General features: G+C 49.3%; 1 protein-coding gene and 1 long non-coding RNA gene across 5 annotated transcripts in view; one reads left to right on the top strand and one right to left on the bottom strand.

Annotated features, from left to right (window-relative positions):
- XPC (XPC complex subunit, DNA damage recognition and repair factor) overlaps positions 1 to 18,076 on the top strand; it is a 33,895-nt gene that overhangs the window by 15,051 nt on the left and 768 nt on the right. For 3 of the 4 annotated variants that reach the window (XM_060161055.1, XM_060161056.1, XM_060161059.1), the window contains 8 exons: positions 8,682 to 8,771; positions 9,596 to 10,492; positions 11,696 to 11,856; positions 14,579 to 14,660; positions 15,610 to 15,744; positions 15,857 to 16,026; positions 16,787 to 16,880; positions 17,374 to 17,463. In XM_060161055.1, coding sequence (XP_060017038.1) covers positions 8,682 to 8,771; positions 9,596 to 10,492; positions 11,696 to 11,856; positions 14,579 to 14,660; positions 15,610 to 15,744; positions 15,857 to 16,026; positions 16,787 to 16,880; positions 17,374 to 17,463 — 1,719 coding nt within the window. The remainder of the gene's footprint in view (positions 1 to 8,681; positions 8,772 to 9,595; positions 10,493 to 11,695; positions 11,857 to 14,578; positions 14,661 to 15,609; positions 15,745 to 15,856; positions 16,027 to 16,786; positions 16,881 to 17,373; positions 17,464 to 18,076) is intronic. The other variant, XM_060161058.1, reaches the window with a different exon arrangement.
- On the bottom strand, positions 8,450 to 14,217 carry LOC132526755 (uncharacterized). Its single transcript, XR_009542685.1, has 3 exons — positions 13,729 to 14,217; positions 12,811 to 13,628; positions 8,450 to 11,968 (listed from the first exon to the last, which is right to left on the bottom strand). It is a non-coding gene; the product is annotated as an uncharacterized LOC132526755 (long non-coding RNA).

The following is an 18,076-nucleotide window of genomic DNA, read 5'->3' as shown; positions in this document are numbered from 1 at the left end:
TAATTTTTGGTCAGCTGCCCTCGAATTGTTTACAGTAGTCAAAAATCGTGTTTAAAAGCCCCAAGGAAATGTTTTTTCAAATTGGCTGCTGAAATCCTTAAGAAAGTGTTTCCTTACCTTCCAAGCTGGGTGAAGATGCTGGCAGGTGGCCGTGCAATGAGTAGGGTTCTGTCCAAAAGGAGTCTTGGCGAAGAGTTTGTGTGTAGACAGGCTTTGTCGCATGCTTAAAATACCCTTAGGTAAGGCTCTGTCTCAATAAAACAAAAATAGGTAGAAATGTGGTTTTATCCCTGGAAGATTTCTGTTGATGCATATACTTGTGTCTGAGCTTCAGATTCTGTTTAGGGAAAGAGACTTTTTGTATCTTTAGAGACCAAATGACTGGCATCTTACTTCTCTTCCAATTTGGCTTCAAAAAGTGTGGGTATCTGGACAGTAATTGTGCGGTGATATCACCACCCAGAGAAAAACACTCGTATTTCAGTGTCATCCTCCCAGACTTTGTTCCCACGTATATCTGTGCATGTACTGTTTTGTTTGTGTAGTTTTATTAAGCAAAGAAATAGTTTTTTTTAAAGAAGTAAACAATTCAGTGATACTCGGTGCATTTTCAGTGTTGGGCATCCACCACCTCTATCTATTTCCCAAACACTCTTACTATCCCAGAAGGAGACCCTGTACCTATTACACAGTCACTCCCATTCTTGCTCCTTTTCCCACCTCCCCAAGTATCTGGCAGCCACCCATTTGCATTTTCTCTCTATGGATTTACATATTTTGGATATTCCATATAAAAGAAATCACAGTACAGTCAGCATTCCTTATCTGCAGGTTCCACATTGACGGATTCAGCCAACTGCCAACCAGATTTATATCTGCAGTTGGTTGAATCCGCAGATGCAGAACCCGAGGATAGAGGGAGCGCCAGCTGTACTCTGCCATTTTGTATAAGGGACTTAAGCATCTGCGGATTTTGGTGTCCGGCGGGGTCCTGGAACCAATCCCCAAAGATAACCGAGGGACGACTACATATGACCTTTTGTGTCTGGCTTCTTTCACTTAGCATGCTTTCAAGGTTCATTCACGTTTGTAACATGTATCAACTTCATTCCTTTTTATGGTGAATAATATTCCATTGTATGGATAGACCACATTTCACTTATCCATTCATCAATTGATGGGCGTTTAGGTTGTTTTCCATCTTTTGGCTGTTGTGAAGAGTACTGCTATAAACATTGTGTGTACCTATATTTATTTGGGTACTTGTTTTCAGTTCTTTTGGGTGTATACCTAGAAGTAGAGTTGCTGGGTCATATGGTAATTGTATGCCAAACTGTTTTACATAGCAGCTGCACCATCTTACCTTCTTACCAGCAAAGTACAAGGATTCCAGTTTCTCCAGATCATCACGAACACTTGTTATTTTCCATTTTTTGGATTATAGTCATCCTTATAGGTGTGAAGTGGTACTCACTGTGGCTTTGGTCTGCATTTTCCCGATGATTAATGATGGGTTAATGTCTTTTCATATGCGTATCGGCCATTTGTTTCTCTTCTTCGGAGAAATGTCTGTTCAGATCTTTTGCCCATTTAAAATTGGGTTCTTTCTCTTTGTTATTGAGTTGTAAGAGTTCTTTATATATTTCGGTTACCAGACGCCTATCAGATATATGCTTTGCAAATATTTTCTCCCATTCTGTAGGTTGTCTTTTTACTTTCTTCATGAAGTCCTTTGATGCACAAAAGTTTTAATTCTGACAAAGTCCAATTTTCTATTTTTCTTTTTTTTTAATTATTTTATTTTTGGCTGCATTGGGTCTTGGTTGCTGCGTGCGGGCTTTCTCTAGTTGCGGCGAGTGGGGGCTACTCATCGTTGCGGTGCGCGGGTTTCTTAATGCGGTGGCTTCTCTTGTTGCGGAGCACGGGCTGTAGGTGTGCGGGCTTCAGTAGTTGTGGCACACATACTTAGTTGCTCCGCGGCATGTGGGATCTTCCCAGACCTGGGCTCGAACCCGTGTCCCCTGCACTGGCAGGCAGATTCTTAACCACTGTGCCACCAGGGAAGTCCTCTTTTGTTTCTTGTACTTTTGGTGTCATATCAAGAATTCATTGCCAAATCCCAGATCATGAAGATTTCCTCCTGTATTTCCTTCTAAGAGTTTTACAGTTTTAGCTCTTACATTTAGGTCTTTCATCCATTTTGAGTTAATGTTTTTATATGATGTAAGGTAGGTGTTCAGCTCCATTATTTTTGCACGTGGATATCCAGTGGTCCCAGCACCATTTCTTGAAGAGACTAGTCTTTCACCTATTCATTGTTTTTGTTGTATTATTTTCACTATTTATTGGAAGTTTTTCAATGGGGATGAATGGTCTTGGCACACTTATCAGAAATCAATTGGCCATAGACACTTGGGTTAATTTCTGGGCTGTCTGTTCTATTCCATTGGTCTACATGTCTGTCCTTATGCCAGTGCCACACTGTTTTGATTACTGTGAAGCTGTAGTAAGTTTTGAAATCAGAAGTATTAGTACAACCTCATAATGCTATTTTGGCTATGTGGGGCCCTGTGCAGTTTCATGTGAAATTGATGGTCTGCTTTTCCATTTCTGCAAAAAAGGCCATTGGAGGGGCTTCCCTGGTGGCACAAGTGGTTGAGAGTCCGCCTGCCGATGCAGGGGACATGGGTTCATGCCCCGGTCCGGGAAGATCCCACATGCCGTGGAGCGGCTGGGCCGCTGAGCCTGCGCGTCCAGAGCCTGTGCTCTGCAATGGGAGAGGCCACAACAGTGAGAGGCCCGCGTACCGCGAAAAAAAAAGGCCATTGGAGTATTGATAGGGTTTGCGTTGATTCTGTACATTGATTAGGGCAGCATTGCTATCTAGTCAATATTAAGTCTGTAAACATGGCTTTTTCCTTTTATTTGCTTTTTAAATTTCTTTTAGTTGTATTTCGTAGTTTTCAGTGTACCTGTCTTTCATCTTCTTGGTTTTTTCTAGGTATGTTATTCTTTTCGATGCTGTTGTAAATGGTATTGTTTTCTTAATTTCCTTCTCAGATTGTTCAGTGACGGTGTATAAAAAAAAGGCTGATTGTGTTGATCTTATACCTTGCAGCTTTGCTGAGTTCATTTAACAGTTTCTTGTGCTTTCTTTGGGATTTTCTATATATAAGATCTTGACCTCTGTGAATAGAGTTAGTTTTACTTCTTCTTTTCCAGTTTGGATGCCTTTTGTTTCTTGTTCTTGTCCAGTTGCTCTGGCTAGAACTTCCAGCACAGTGTACAATAGCAGTGACAAAAGCAGGCATCTTGTCTGGTTCTTGATATTGGGAGGGAAAGCTTTTCACTCTTTCATGACTGAGTATCTTGGTAGTTGTGGATTTTCATATACATTCTTTATCATGTTGAAGAAGTTCCGTATTTCTAGTTTTCTGAATGTGTTTTAATCATGAAAGTGCTTTGGATTCTGTCAGATGCTTTTTCTGTGTCAAATGAGATGATTTTGTGATTTTTCTCCCCTTCATTCTACTAACGTAGTGCATTGCATTCATGGATTTTCTGTTGATTGATTGATTGAAGTATAGTTGATTTACAATACTGTGTTAGTTTCAGATTACAGCATAGTGATTTAGTGTTTTTTGCAGATTATATTCCATTATAGCTTATTACAGGATAATGGGTATAATTCCCTGTGCTATACAGCAAATCCTTGTTGCTTATCTATTTTATGTATAGTAGTTTGTATCTGTTAATTCCATACCCTAATTTGTCCCTTTCCTCTTCTCACTCCCCCTTGGTAACCACAAGTTTGTTTTCTATATCTGTGACTCTGTTTCTGCTTTCCATATACTGTCATTTGTATTTTTTTTTTTTTGGTTCTACGTATAAGCAATATCATTACCATATTTGTCTGTCTGACTTACTTCATGAAGCATAATATTCTCTAGGTTCATCCATGTTGCTGCAAAGCAAAGTATTTTATTGTTTTTTGTGGTTGAGTAATATTCCATTGTATGTATATACCACATCTTTTTAATCCAGTCATCTGTTGATGGGTACTGGGGTTCCTTCCATGTCTTGAGTATTGTAAATAGTGCTGTTATGTTCACTGGGGTGCATGTTATCTTTTTGGATTAGAGGTTTTTTTTCCAGATATACCCAGGAGTGGAATTGCTGGGTCATATGATAGTTCTATTTTTAGTTTTTTAAGGAACTTTCATGCTGTTTTCCATAATGGCTGCACCAATTTAAATTCTTACCACCAGTGTTCGGGGATTCCCTTTTCTCCACATCCTCTCCAACATTTGTTATTTGTAGGCTTTTTGATGATAGCCATTCTGACAGGTGTGAGGTGATAGCTGATTGTGGTTTTGATTTGCATTTCTCTAATAATTAGCAATGTAGAGTATCTTTTCATGTGCCTGTTAGCCATCCGTATGTCTTCTGCCCATTGTTTGATTGGGTTCGTTGTTTGTTTTTGTTTTGCGGTACGCGGGCCTCTCACTGTTGTGGCCTCTCCCGTTGCGGAGCACAGGCTCTGGACGCGCAGGCTCAGTGACCATGGTTCACGGGCCCAGCCGTTCCGCGGCATGTGGGATCTTCCTGGACCGGGGCACGAAACCGTGTCCCCTGCATCGGCAGGCGGACTCTCAACCACTGCGCCACCAGGGAAGCCCAGGTTGTTTGGTTTTTTTTGTTATTGAGCTGTATGAGCTGTTTGTATATTTTGGATATTAACCCTTGTCAGTCTCATCATTTGCAAACATTTTCTCCCATTCAGTAGGTTGTCTTTTCATTTTGTTAATGGTTTCCTTTGTTGTGTAAAGCCTTTTAAGTTTAATTAGGTCCCATTTGTTTATTTTTGCTTTTATTTATTTTGCCTTAGAAGACTGATTCAAGAAAATATTGCTACAATTTATGTCAAAGAGTGTTCCACCTATGTTCTCTTCTAGGAGTTGTGTTTTTTTTTTAAATTTTTATTTATTTATTTATTTATTTATTTATGTCTGTGTTGGGTCTTCGTTTCTGTGCGTGGGCTTTCTCTAGTTGCGGCGAGTGGGGGCCGCTCTTCATCGCGGTGCGCGGGCCTCTCACTGTCTTTGTCTGGTTTTGGTATCAGGGTAATGGTGGTTTCATAGTATGAATTTCGGAGTGTTCCCTCCTCTTCATTTTTTTGGAATAGTTTGAGAAGGATAGATTTAAGTTTTTGTTTTTGTCTTTTTGTATGTTTGGTAGAATTCCCTAGTGAAGCTCTCTGGTACTGGACTTTTGTTTGCAGGGAGTTTGTTAAATTATAGGTTGTATTTCACTTCTAGTGAATGGTCTGTTCAAACTGTTTCTTCTTGACTCAGTTTTGACAGGCTGTATGTTTCTAGAAACTTGTGCACTTGTTCTAGGTTGTCCAATTTGTTGGCATATAACTGTATTCTTTTATGATTTTTTGTTTTTCTGTGGTTTCAGTTGTTTCTCCTCTTTTATTTCTTATTTTGTTTATTTGGGTCCTCTCTCTCTTCTTGTTGGTGAGCCTCGCTAGAGGTTTATCAATTTGGCTTATCTTAAAAACAAAAACAGCTCGTGGTTTTATTGATCTTTTTTATTGCTTTTTTAATGTCTTTTATTTCCTCTCTGATCTTTATTATTTCTTCCTTCTGCTGACTTTGGGTTTTGTTTGTCCTTCTTTTTCTCATTCTTTTAGGTTATCTTGTTAGAGATTGTTTGTAGGTTATCTTGTTTGTAGGTTATCTTGTTTGAGATTTTTCTTGTTTTTGTGGAAGGCCTGTATTGCTATGCGCTTCCCTCTTAGAACTGCTTTTGCTGCATCCCATAGATTTTGTAAGATTGTATTTCTATTTTCATTTGTCTCAAGATATTTCTGATCTCCTCTTTGATTTCATCATCAACCCACTTGCTTTTTAGTAACATGTTGTTTAGTCTCCATGTGTTTGTTCTTTTCCTGTTTTCCTTTCTATGGTTGATTTCTAGTTTCTTACCGTTGTGGTGAGAAAAGATGCTTGAAAATATTTCTGTCCTCTTAAACTTGGTGAGGCTTGTTTTGTGACCAAGTATGTGTCTATCCGTGAGAATGTTCCTTGCTGGCTTGAAAAGAATGTATATTTGGTGTTTTTCTTATTTAGTGTCCTGTAGATATCTATTAAGTACAGTTGGTCCATTGTGTCATTTAGGACCTCTGTTGCCATACTGATTTTCTGTCTGGATGATCTGTTCATTGATGTAGGTGGGATGTTATAGTCCTCTATTGTTATTGTATTCCTGTGAATTTCTCCTTTTACGTCTGTTAATATTTGTTTTATATATTTAGGTGCTCCTGTATTGGAAACGTATATGTTAACAAGTGTAATACGCTGTTGTATTGATGCCTTTATTGTTATGTAATATCCTTCTTTGTCTTTCTGTATGGTCTTTGTTTTGAAGTCTGCTTTGTCTTTTGTTAAGTATTGCTGTGCCCGCTTGCTTGTTGTTTCCATTTGCATGAAATATTTTTCATACTTCGCTTTCAGTCTGTGTGCGTCTTTCGCCATGAAGCGAGTTTCTCGTGGCAGCATCTTGTAGGTTCTACGTGAAATTCACTGCTTAGCTGCTGCACCTTGTTGAGGTGCCACGTGTGGCATGCGCTGACACTGTCTTCCCAGCGTGCCCCGTCGCCCCTGTGTGTGCACTGACGGGAGTCTTCACAGTCCCACCTGGATCACATCCTAGGCACCCTGTCTGCCTCTGCGCAGCTAGACCCAGTCTCTGCACTGATCTCACGCCAGGCCGTGGTGTGGAGTGAGCGGGGCCAGGGCATTCGCCCCTTTGAATTGGGAAGTGCGGGGAGGCGGCCACCACCAGGGCAGGTCTCTCTGTCCTCGTTGTTAGCAAGCCAGCCCGCATGCTCCTCTTGAGTAGAGTCTAGGCTTCTCCAGCCCTCCTGTCTGTCTCAGTGGGCTTCCCAGCAGGAAGGGGACTCCCCAGGGCAAGCGGACACCTTCTCTTCCTGACAGATCCCTCCCAGGAGTGCCGGTCCCAACCTGGTACCTTTCTTTTTTGCATCCTACCCGATTACATGGAGATCTTTCTTGCAGCTTTGGTTATGGGAGATCTTCTGTGAGTTTCCAGTTAGTTTTCTGTGGGAGTTATTGCTCGTGTAGATGTGTTTTGGGTGTGTTTGTGGGGGGAGGTGAGCTCCACGTCCTCATACTCTGCTGTCTTGATCCCCCTCTATTGGGAGGGCTTGATTTTTGACTCAGTCTCTCGTTATAGGTCTCTTCAGAGTCTCTGTTTTCTCTTGAGTTAGTTTTGGTAATTTGTATGTTTCTAGGATGCGTCCTTTTCACTTGGCTCACCTTGTATTTAGTGTAGGGGTCATACAGTTTTGTAACTTAAATTTTTTCTTCAGTGACGTACTTGTGAAAGGTGGTGCCCACGCGTCTTTGTGAGGCACAAGATCGCTTCCAGAGTGCTGTCGTGTACCTGACCTTATTCAGTCTTCCCTGTGGTCTTGTGAGGAGGACGAGGTGGGGATGTTCCGGATGGAGGTTCTAGGTTTAAACCATCATTCAGCCGCCTGCTGGTGCTCGGTTTCCCTGCCTTTTACACCCGTGCCCCTGCACCACCCACACACTGAGACAGTGAGGAGCCAACCAGCGCTCGAATGGCGTGCACTGTGCCAGTTAAGAGCGTGTTGTCGGCCACACTGTAGGGGTGAGTTCTGTTTTCCACGTTTTCCCACTGATGCCCTTTTCCTGTCCCAGGATGCAGTCCAGGCATTAGTGATCTTGTCACCCCAGCGCCCCATCCCCTCCAGGCCGTGACAGTGTCCCAGTCCTCCTGGACACTCCTGAGGAGTGCTTTTTAGGAATTTTGTAGAGTTCCTCAATTTGGGTTTCTTTGATGTTTTCTCATCCGCCGTTTTTAACTCCAGAAGAAACAAGGCAAAAGTAGTTATTTTTTCAATATAACTGGCTTTTCACAGAAAACCTGCCTTCCTGTTTCTGACTTTTGCTCTTGCTTTCCGAGGAGGGAAGATGACTGTAGTGATTCATGAGGACGCCAGGACCCTGAGGTCTGTGTGGGAAGATCTTGCTCACGTGCTGTCCCACTGTTGTTGTTTTGGAGGTTAATTCCCACGAGGAGGCTCCCATCCTTCCAAGTTCACAGAATTTTTAGAGCTGCAGCCTCTGGTTGAAATATTCGCTCTGGGGAGGTTGAGTGCACGGGAGGGGTTCTCGGGCCTGATGATGATGATGCCTTTTCTCTCGAAGTGGTATTTTGCTTTACTGTTTTATCACAAACACAACACATGTTGAAAACAGAACAATCAGAAGATAGGTAAGCTGGGAAAAAAACAAACACCTATAAACACCCATAACCCAATATGGGTGCTTTTCCAAATACACATACATGTTTATGTCTGGACACGATTTTTTCTTACAAAAATTAACATAACTCATTAAAAAGCAAACATTTATTTTCCTTTAATATATGGTTACCTTTCCCCATTTTTCTACAAAGATAAATCTCTACAGCATCATTTTAATAGTGTTGAGGGTTCCAGGCTTCTACTGTTAGACAAGTTGGTTGTTTCCCTTTTATCAATAGGCACCACAACAAACAGCATGGAATTATGCAAACGCTTAATTCTTCCCTGAGGATAAGCATGTTGTTCTTTTTCATCATAGATATTTTTACTGATTCTCCGGGCCCTACATCTCCCTACCCGACTCGTACTGTCTCTACAGCCAATTCCTCTGAAGTTACCAGCAGCGAAGGTGAGGTTCCCGGGGCTTCCAGAGAAAAGAGTAGTTGGTCAGGGAGGAGTGAGAAATTATGAGACTTAGAGCAAACAGATCTGCTCATTAGACGATTTTTAAAAATCAGTCTTCGTGGAGCAGGGTTCCTCTGAGCCTGCCTGGCACAGGCCCTGTGCTGGGAAGACTGGGCGCCTGGGTGGGTATCTAGCAGCCGGGCTTTGCGTGCGTAGAGGGGCCTGCGAGAGCCTGGGCTCCTTCTTGCTCTGGTTTCTGTTCTGTAAATGGTAGAATAAAAAGGTACTGGTCATCCTCAGCAGTGTGGAGAGAGGACAGTGAGGACTCAGAGCTCTGCCATCATCCAAGGAGGCTGAACACTGTGCTCCTTGGGGTGCTGGCATTGTCCGAAATTCGGTCCAGGAGTCAAGTTTAATAATTTCTGAATTCTTAATGCTGTGACTTTGTTTGCAAAATGCCTTATGTGCAAGGTGAGTACTATTGCTGAGGAAACTGAGACTCAGAGGTTACATAATTTATCTGAATCACATAAAAAACGAGAAAGCAGAAGTGGAGTTTGAACCCGGGTTTGTTTCCACATCCTGTGCTCTTTTCCCTGTGCTACACTTTGTATTGAAAAGAATTAGAGTGTGGCCTTATTTAAGGAGCTGCAGAATTTAGTGACTGCTTTCTTACAATCCTGGAGGGTAGCCAGCCTGTCACTGTCTGAGCCGGGAATGTCTTGTGTACGCTGGTGTTCCAGTGTGACTTAGCCCCATTAGATGCCAGAGTCTTTATTGCATCACTAGCAAAAAAAGAAAACACAAAAATTTCCTATTCTGTTTAAGGGAAAGAAACCTTCCAAGGAGATATCCACAGAGGGTCCTGGAGGCTCCTCAGAAACTTCCAGCCAAGTTCCTGGAAAGCCAAGCAAACCAGAGACCAGCAGAGGAAGCAGACGAGAAGACATGTCTTCTGAGGGCACTGGCAGTGCACCTGACAAAGCGAAGGGGAGCAAGGCGGCTGCCACCAGGAAGAAACGGAGAGAGCCCTCCTCCAGCAGGAAAGAAGAGGGCAAGGCCGGGGGGCAGACGGAAGGGACCCAGAGGCGTTCGCGGGGCCGGGAGCGGCAGGCGGCCGCCAGGGTATCTTACAAAGAGGAGAGCGGGAGTGACAAGGCCAGCAGCAGCTCTGACTTTGAGCTCTCCAGCTCGGACAGCCATCGCCCATCCGACGAGGATTCTGAGCCAGGCCTTCCAAGGCAGAGGAGGGCCGCCGCCCCTCAGAGGATGAAGGTGGGGTCCAAGAGGGAGTCCAGGTCCCAGCGTGGAAGCGACCGTCAGCCCCCTGGCTTTCCAGAAGCATCTGTAAGCGCTTCCGGCAGTAAGCGTAAGAGAGGCAAGTGTAAGATGCCCGTGGATGGTGAGGAAGCAGACGGCCGGAGAGCAGCTGGTGTGGACCAGTGGCTGGAGGTGTTCTCTGAGCAGGAGGAGAAGTGGGTGTGCGTGGACTGTGTGCACGGTGTAGTGGGCCAGCCCCTGACCTGCTACCAGTACGCCACCAAGCCTGTGACCTACATCGTGGGCATCGACAGCGACGGCTGGTTGCGCGATGTCACACAGAGGTACGACCCTGCCTGGATGACGGTGACCCGAAAGTGCCGGGTTGATGCCGCGTGGTGGGCCGAGACCCTGCGACCCTACCGGAGCCCGCTGGTGGAGAGGGAGCAGAAGGAGGACCAGGAGGTGAGGCCTTGCGCACGTGCACCTGCTGGATGCCCAGCCCCGTGTTGTGTTTTTACCTCAATTGTCACAGCAACAGTACAAAGCTGGGGTTATCGTAGCCTTAATTTTACCAGCTAAACGTTTAGAATCTGAGAGATGAGCCAACCTGTATTTGAACCCAGGTTGCTCTGGCTTCAAAGCCTGTGTACTTTCAGTTATTGCCCAGTTATAAATTTGGAGCTTTACGTCAGGTAAGTAGTCCTGAGTGAAAGAGGAAAACACGCAGTAACATAATTGGCCCCCCTTCTCAGCGTGCACACGCGCAGAGATGTGCACGCCAGCACCCCTGCCCCGACCCAGAACACTCAGCTCCCAGGAGGAGGGCTGAGGAGATGGCTTGTCTGTTGAGGGGCACCCTGGGGGGCGGCTTCTGGAGCAGCAGCGCGTCCCTGAGTCGTGGGACAGCCGTGGGCCCGGAAGAGGGCCGGGGGCTTGTGCAGGGCTGCCCACAGCGCAGGGTGGGCAGACTTGCTAGAGAATTATTCCCACTTCCCCGGGGGCAGGGAGTCATCCCTCTGCACTGCATCGCTCAGGGTGTGGCTCAGAGGTGACAGGGTCGTGGGAGTCGTGCAGAGCGTGTTGTGACTGACCTGGTTCAAGGGCTTGTCATGCAAGCTGGCCAAGCGGGGTCCCTCCTGCTCCCCACTTGCCGCTCCTCCCTTGTCTGTCGGGGTTTGAAGAGATGCTGCGGGGAAATGCAGGAGACCTGGTGAGTGGGATGCAGGTGAGAGCAGTGGGCTTGCCTGCGAAGAGCTAGGCTCCTTGAGGCAGCGGGGAGAACAGGTGTTGATCGTAGTGGACGGAGAAGGTGTGAGTGCTCATTCTGGTTTCCGGGGGAGCCGAGCCGCTGAACCCGTGTCACAGAATTGTGGTGTCACTTGAGGTGAGGCCTCCTCCCGAGGAAGGCTCTGCTCGGGCCGGCCGAGGTGTCAGAGGGTAGGGCTGACTTTTCTGTTGCTGCGAGCTGCAGGATTACCGGCCCCTGCGGAGCTTCCGAGGCACCTAAACCCGTGGCACAGAACGCCAGGTCACAGCGTGGTGCGGCGGCCCTGGGGCCCCGAAAGCCCCACGGCACCGTCAGTTACCTGGGCAAGTTCGGGGGTCGCCGCCAACCTCCCTCCCTCTCCGAGCACCACGCCCAACGTCGTCTCTCGGCCTCTGCAGTTTCAGGCGAGGCACCTGGACCAGCCTCTGCCCACCGTCATAGGCATGTACAAGAACCACCCTCTGTACGCCCTCAAGAGGCACCTCCTCAAGTACGAGGCCATCTACCCCGAGACGGCCGCCATCCTCGGGTACTGCCGCGGAGAGGCTGTCTACTCCAGGTGAGGAGACGCCCGGCGGCCTGGGATTAGCAGCCTTCGCCGGGCTGGGGTTCGAGCTTCACGGTGTGCGCATGCCGTTTGTGGGCGGGGGGCATGGCAGAGAGGTTGCAGCCTGGAAATGAAAACCACGGGGATTACAAGATCAGCAGGGGGCTTCCCTGGTGGCGCAGAGGTTGAGAGTCCGCCTGCCGATGCAGGGGACACGGGTTCGTGCCCCGGTCCGGGAAGATCCCACATGCCGCGGAGCGGCTGGGCCCGTGTGCCATGGCCGCTGAGCCTGCGCGTCCGGAGCCTGTGCTCCGCAACGGGAGAGGCCACAACAGTGAGAGGCCCGCGTACCGCAAAAAATAAATAAATAAATAGGAAAAAAAAAAAAGATCAGCAGGGGGAGAAAAGCTATGGGGGGAAAGATACGTAGGACAGATAAGGATTATATGGGGTAATAAGAAAACACCCCCCAAAACAGAAGTCAAAAAACATGCAAAAGGAAGGAATAAAGGGTTTGATAATGAAACTTAAAATGAGCAGATATTTTAATGGGGACAGAGTTTCAGTTTGGGAAGAGGAGAAAGTTCTGGAGATGATGGTGGTGACGGTTACATAACAGTATGAACGTACTTGATGCCACTGAGCTGTAGACTCGGAAAATGGTTCAGAGGGTAAATTTTATCTTATGTGTGTTTTTTCCCCGCAGTAAAAACAAATTGCCAAAGAAGGGGGGGAAGGGAACAGCATAGAAAACAAAATATATACAAAGTTAAAACTGAGAAAAAATGTAATAAACTTAAGGTGAGTCAGCATTAACAATGGAAGAGATGTAAGAAATGTTAATAGAAAGAAAATAAGTGATTTTTAGAAACTCTAAAAAGACCAAGACCAAGATGCAAGACCACAAAATAGAGGATGTTCTTAATAAACGAGAAAAGAAAGAAAAGGAAACTTAGGGAAACTCACAGGAGTAGGTGGCTCAAGTCCTCTGCCTGAGAGCTACTTCCTGCAGCTCAGCCCCGAAGGGAGTCATCCCTGACCCTCCGGTTAGGGTCACTGTGGGAGCTTTCTGTCCCCTGGCTGGTCAGGGGCCCAGCTGCCGACAGTCAGCGTCCAGGGCCTGGCGACCTCAATGGAGGATACAGCACAGGTGTCCTCATGTGCAGGGGACATCTGGTGGGAAGGGGGTCCCTGCCTGGAGAAAGCTTTCGAGGCAGACTTTTTCTGTTTTTAATGTAATAAAATATACAGAACGAAATTTACCATGTAACCGCTTTAAGAGTCCAGTAGTACTAAGTACATTCACATTGTTGTGCAGCCATCACCACCATCTGCAGAACTTTTCTGTCTTCCCAAACTGTCCCCATCAACACTAACCCCCCTCCCCCCACCCAGGCCCTGGTAACCACCCTCTACTTTGTCTCTATGAATCCGACTCCTCCAGGCACCTCATAGAAGTGGATCCTACAGCATTTGTCCTTTTGTGACTGGCATCCGTGGCATGCATTGATGGACACTTGTGTTGCCTCCCCTTCTGGCTGTTGCTTTTAGTGCTGCTATGAACATGGGTGCACAGACATCTCTTGAGACCCTGCTTTCAGTCCTTTTGGATGTATAAGCCCAGAAGTAGGATTTCTGCATCACATGATGATTGTTTAACTTTGTAAAGAACCTCCGCACTGTTTTCTGCAGTGGCTGCATCATTTTACGTCCCCCAGCAGAGCATGAAGGTCGCACTGTCTCTACATTCTCGCCAGTTCTTGTTTTGTTTCTTGAGTAGCGTCCTAATAGATGTAAAGTGGTTAGAAGCTGAGATTTATTCTGAACGGGCTGTCTGTGCCCACTTCCCTCTGCTATCCTTATGAATGTCCAGACGATGCCCACCTGCTTGCCCCTTCTCCGCTCCTCCCGGAAGACCACGACCGTGACAGTCACTCTTTCAGGCAGAGATGTGCCCCTGCGGTGGGCACGCGTGTGGAGCCCTTGGCTCTGGTCCCGCCAGCAGCTTGTGAGGCAGGGAGGCAGCACTCACCGTTCCTGATGGATCGGGGGTCACCCCGCTAGGAAGGGGCACAGAGGAGGTGTGACCCTGTCCGGTGCACTGTGCTGGACGTCAGCCTCAGCCCGGGGACAGGCGAAGGGCCGGATGTCCGCACCAGAGGGAGCTTAGTGCCCCTGCTCCTTGGAGCCCTACTGAAGGGCGGGCCTTGCTGAAGGCTCAGCAGGAAGCAGCTGGAATGTGAGGCAGGGTGTGGCTCTAAGCTCTGGAAGGAGAGCGAAGCCAGAGCCAGGTGGAACCGATTGCTCTGTGTGCATTCATCCTAACCTATGTACTTTGTCAGCTTACTGTAGTCTCCGTGTTGTTGTCTTCTGGCTTCCCCACCCCTTCTCTGGACACTCGCCCCTCCCTCCCCGTCTCTGGTATTCAGGAGCAGACCAGACCCTGGGTGAGGGCTTGCACCTGTGCTGCTGGGCCCTTCCGGCGGGAGGAGGGGGAAGGCACCACGGGAAGCCATTTAGTTTGGGATTTGTGAGTGGATGCATCCCCCTGCGAGACAGCAGGTGCCTGTTAACCGTGGGCCCGACGCAGGCCCCTGGTGCCCCGGGAGACGCTCCAGGGCTGAGCTCCCCCTTCTCCTGGGGGGCCAGAGGAGGCAGCTGGGCCCTGCGGGCTACTGGGCACGGCGTGCTTCAGTGGGCGTGAACCCTGTCTTGTCTCCCGTTGGCTCCTTAGGGACTGCGTGCACACCCTACACTCCAAGGACACGTGGCTGAAACAGGCCCGAGTGGTGAGGCTTGGAGAAGTGCCCTACAAGGTAACAGCCGCAGGACTGTGGGCTGCCGCGCACGTGTGGGGACAGACTGTTCTGGCTTGAGAGGATCAGAGGAGAAGAGCATCTTTACTGAGGACCTTGTAAGAGATGGGCCTTCCCGAGCACACAGGAAATCTAGGCCAGCAAGCAGCCCTCCAAGCCCCGGTGTTGTGGGTCAGAACCATGTCACCCATTTGTTCTGAGAGGCCGGAGCCCTGCCTAGCGTGGACAGGCCCACCCGCCCTCACTGTCCCTTCATTTTGCATGTATGTGATCTTTGCTGAGTCTCACAGGAGTTAGCATCAGGATGCCCGTTGTACAGATGAAAAAACAGGAGCTCAGAAAGGGAAACCTGTCCAAGGCCTGAGCTAGTGAGATGGCAGCGTGCAGCCCCAATGCCTCATTCCCTCTCTAGCCGGTCAGCTGCCCACAGACGCATGAATTCAGTGCAGACCACACAGGCTGTCATGGGACATATGGCCCGCTTCAGCCGGCGGAGGACGGCGGCCCCTCATGAGACACAGTCGCTTTTCTTTGTCAGATCCCTCGGAGGAGCCCTTCGCATTGTGAGACCCAGGGAGCTGGGCCAGGGTGCAGGGGCCTCTGGTTGGTGGGAAGGGGCTGAGGCACGGGGAGCCGGTCACTGCCAAAAGCAGGCCCCGTCACTCACCGGCCACAGGAACATCTCTGAGTCCCAATTTCCCCTTCAGTGATGGACACCAAGCACAGCATAGCTGTTCAAGACACACGCTCTACAAGCTGTGTGACTGTAGGTGAACTGTTTACACCTCCTAGGCTGCTGTAAGATGGAGGTGATAATGGACTCTACTTCCTGGGTTTGTTGAAAAGATTAATCAATACACAGAAGCACTGAGAACAGTGCCCGGTGTACAGTGAATGCTCAGGAAGTGGTTGCCTTTGTTATTAACTGTGGCTGTCCCCTCGGGTGTAGGTTGTAAAAGGCTATTCCAACCGGGCCCGGAGAGCCCGCCTGGCTGAGCCGCAGCTGCAGGACTACAATGACCTGGGCCTGTTTGGCAAGTGGCAGACCGAGGAGTACCAGCCGCCGGTGGCTGTGGACGGGAAGGTAAGGGCCGCGCTCAGTGGTACCAGGCCACCTGGTAGGTAAGGGCCACGCTCAGTCGGTACCAGGCCACCTCCTTCTGTGGCCGCCGGACCCAGTGTGCCACCCTCCGCAGGTCCCCCGGAACGAATTTGGCAACGTGTACCTCTTCCTGCCCGGCATGATGCCTGTCGGCTGCGTCCAGCTGAACCTGCCCAACTTGCACCGCGTGGCCCGAAAGCTGAACATTGACTGTGCCCAGGCTGTTACGGGCTTCGATTTCCACAAAGGCTACTCCCATCCCATGTGCGTGAGGGGCCTCCCGTGGAGGCCAGAAGGGGTGGGGGGAAGTTATGGAGAAGGGGCGGGAGGTTGGTGTGGGGCTGGCAGGGGTTGAGGCCCAGTGGCTCTTATTTTTTTTTTTTTTTTTTTTTGCGGTACGCGGGCCTCTCACTGTTGTGGTCTCTCCCGTTGCGGAGCACAGGCTCCGGACGCACAGGCTCAGCGGCCATGGCTCACGGGCCCAGCCGCTCCGCGGCACGTGGGATCTTCCCAGACCGGGGCACGAAACCGTGTCCCCTGCATCGGCAGGCGGACTCTCAACCACTGCACCACCAGGGAAGCCCTAAGGTTTTACTCTGGATTTGCAAAATCAGCCTTAACCCTCGATGTTTTATACTTTTACTCTGGCTTCCAACCAGAGGCTGCAAAACCAGTGAAAGCTGCGAAGCCAGCATCCTAACGATGTGGATTAACACACTGTTCTGGGGGTGGTCAGGGTGACTGAATAGGGTCAGCATCCTTCCTGGTTGGTGACCTCTGTCCTGCCCTGCAGTGGGGGTGGGGAGGGGCTGGGGAAGAGGACATAGCCTGGGGTCCACGGGCCTGCCTTCTGCATGGGTGGTGTCAGCCAGCAGCTGTGGCCGGGATTGTGGACTGCTGACCCTGGAAGTACAGTACTTCAGGGCCCCAAGTGCTTAGGAGCAGCCCACTGTCCCCCACGGAGGGGAGTGGAGAGGCCAGAGCAGGCCCAGACTCGAGAGACCATCTGTGTTGATCCCCACAGAACCGATGGCTACATAATCTGTGAAGAATATAAAGATGTGCTCCTGGCCGCCTGGGAGAACGAGCAGGCGCTCATTGAGAAGAAGGAGAAGGAGGTGAGCAGGCAGGGCCTGGGAGGGGCCAGGAGGGGGAAGCAGAAAGGTGGGGAAGCACACACAGCGGAGCTGGTGTTCCCTCCAGCCTCCCTCACTCCACGTGTAAGAGAAGGGGAGAGCCCGGGTTCAGCCCTCTTTCTGGCTCTTTCTTCCTGGGAGGCAGCATTGAGCAACGACCTGCCTGCCCCTCAGAACCCTGTCTCTGTCCACTGTCTGCCTGGATCCGGGCTCTGGGGCCCGCTACCCCTGCTGCCGACACCCACCTCTGTTAAAGGGAGCTGCCCGTGGTCCAGGTCCCGGACCCCCTCCTCCACTAAACACTTTAGAGTTGGTAACAATTAAGAGGTTTTTGGTTTTGGTGCCTTTCATGTGTAGCACTTTATGAATCACACCTGGTATGGTTGAGAAACTATTTTAACCTGAAGCATTACCTGTATCTTTATGTTCCTGAAACGGCAGTGCACAGTGTTTTCCATTCTGTTTGCTTTTGCAGAAAAGGGAGAAGCGGGCTCTGGGGAACTGGAAGCTGCTGGTCAAAGGGCTGCTTATCCGGGAGCGGCTGAGGCTTCGCTATGGGGCTCAGGTCAGGGTGGTCCTTGGAGGACACGCCAGGTTTGGAGGGGGGCGGAGTTAGGGAACCAGGGGCCGATTCTGCTCAGAGATCAAGTCAGCTCTGTTCCGGTGCCACAGACCTGTGTCTCCCAGGCCCTGCGTCCTGTCCACGTTGAGGAGGTGTCCAAGGTGTCCTGGAGTCAGGCTTCGGCTGCTCTGCCAGCCCCGCCCTGTCTGCACAAGAGGGTGCCTGCTATGGGCTGGATCTGGTGCTGAGCCCACTCGGGGCGGGGGACAGGTGTCTGCATCTCCTGGCCTTGTGCTGCCCCTGGGGCTGTGACCACCCTTCAGGCCCACAGGTGCTCATTCAGGCCCCTCTCACAGCCCCTGCGGGCTCCCATGGGGGCACAGAGGCCCCCCGGACACAGTCACGTGGAGTGGTCAGAGACGCACAGACACGCTCTGGGGGCAGCTGCGACCCCACGCACGGCTCCCCCTTCCCTCCCCAGCCCGTCCTCGCAGCAGCGGGCACTGAGCGCTGATGCTGTGCATTCGTGCACTTGTTCTGTTTAGAAACGAGGAAGAAAACGCAGTTACCTCCTGGATTGCTCGTAGCTCCCCAAGGGCAGTTTTGTGGCCCTAGC

This window comes from Lagenorhynchus albirostris, chromosome 10, assembly GCF_949774975.1.
Source record: "Lagenorhynchus albirostris chromosome 10, mLagAlb1.1, whole genome shotgun sequence".
Classification (NCBI taxonomy): Eukaryota; Metazoa; Chordata; class Mammalia; order Artiodactyla; family Delphinidae; genus Lagenorhynchus; species Lagenorhynchus albirostris.
Note: the sequence above shows the minus strand (reverse complement) of the source record. Positions and strands in the feature narration are given on the sequence as shown.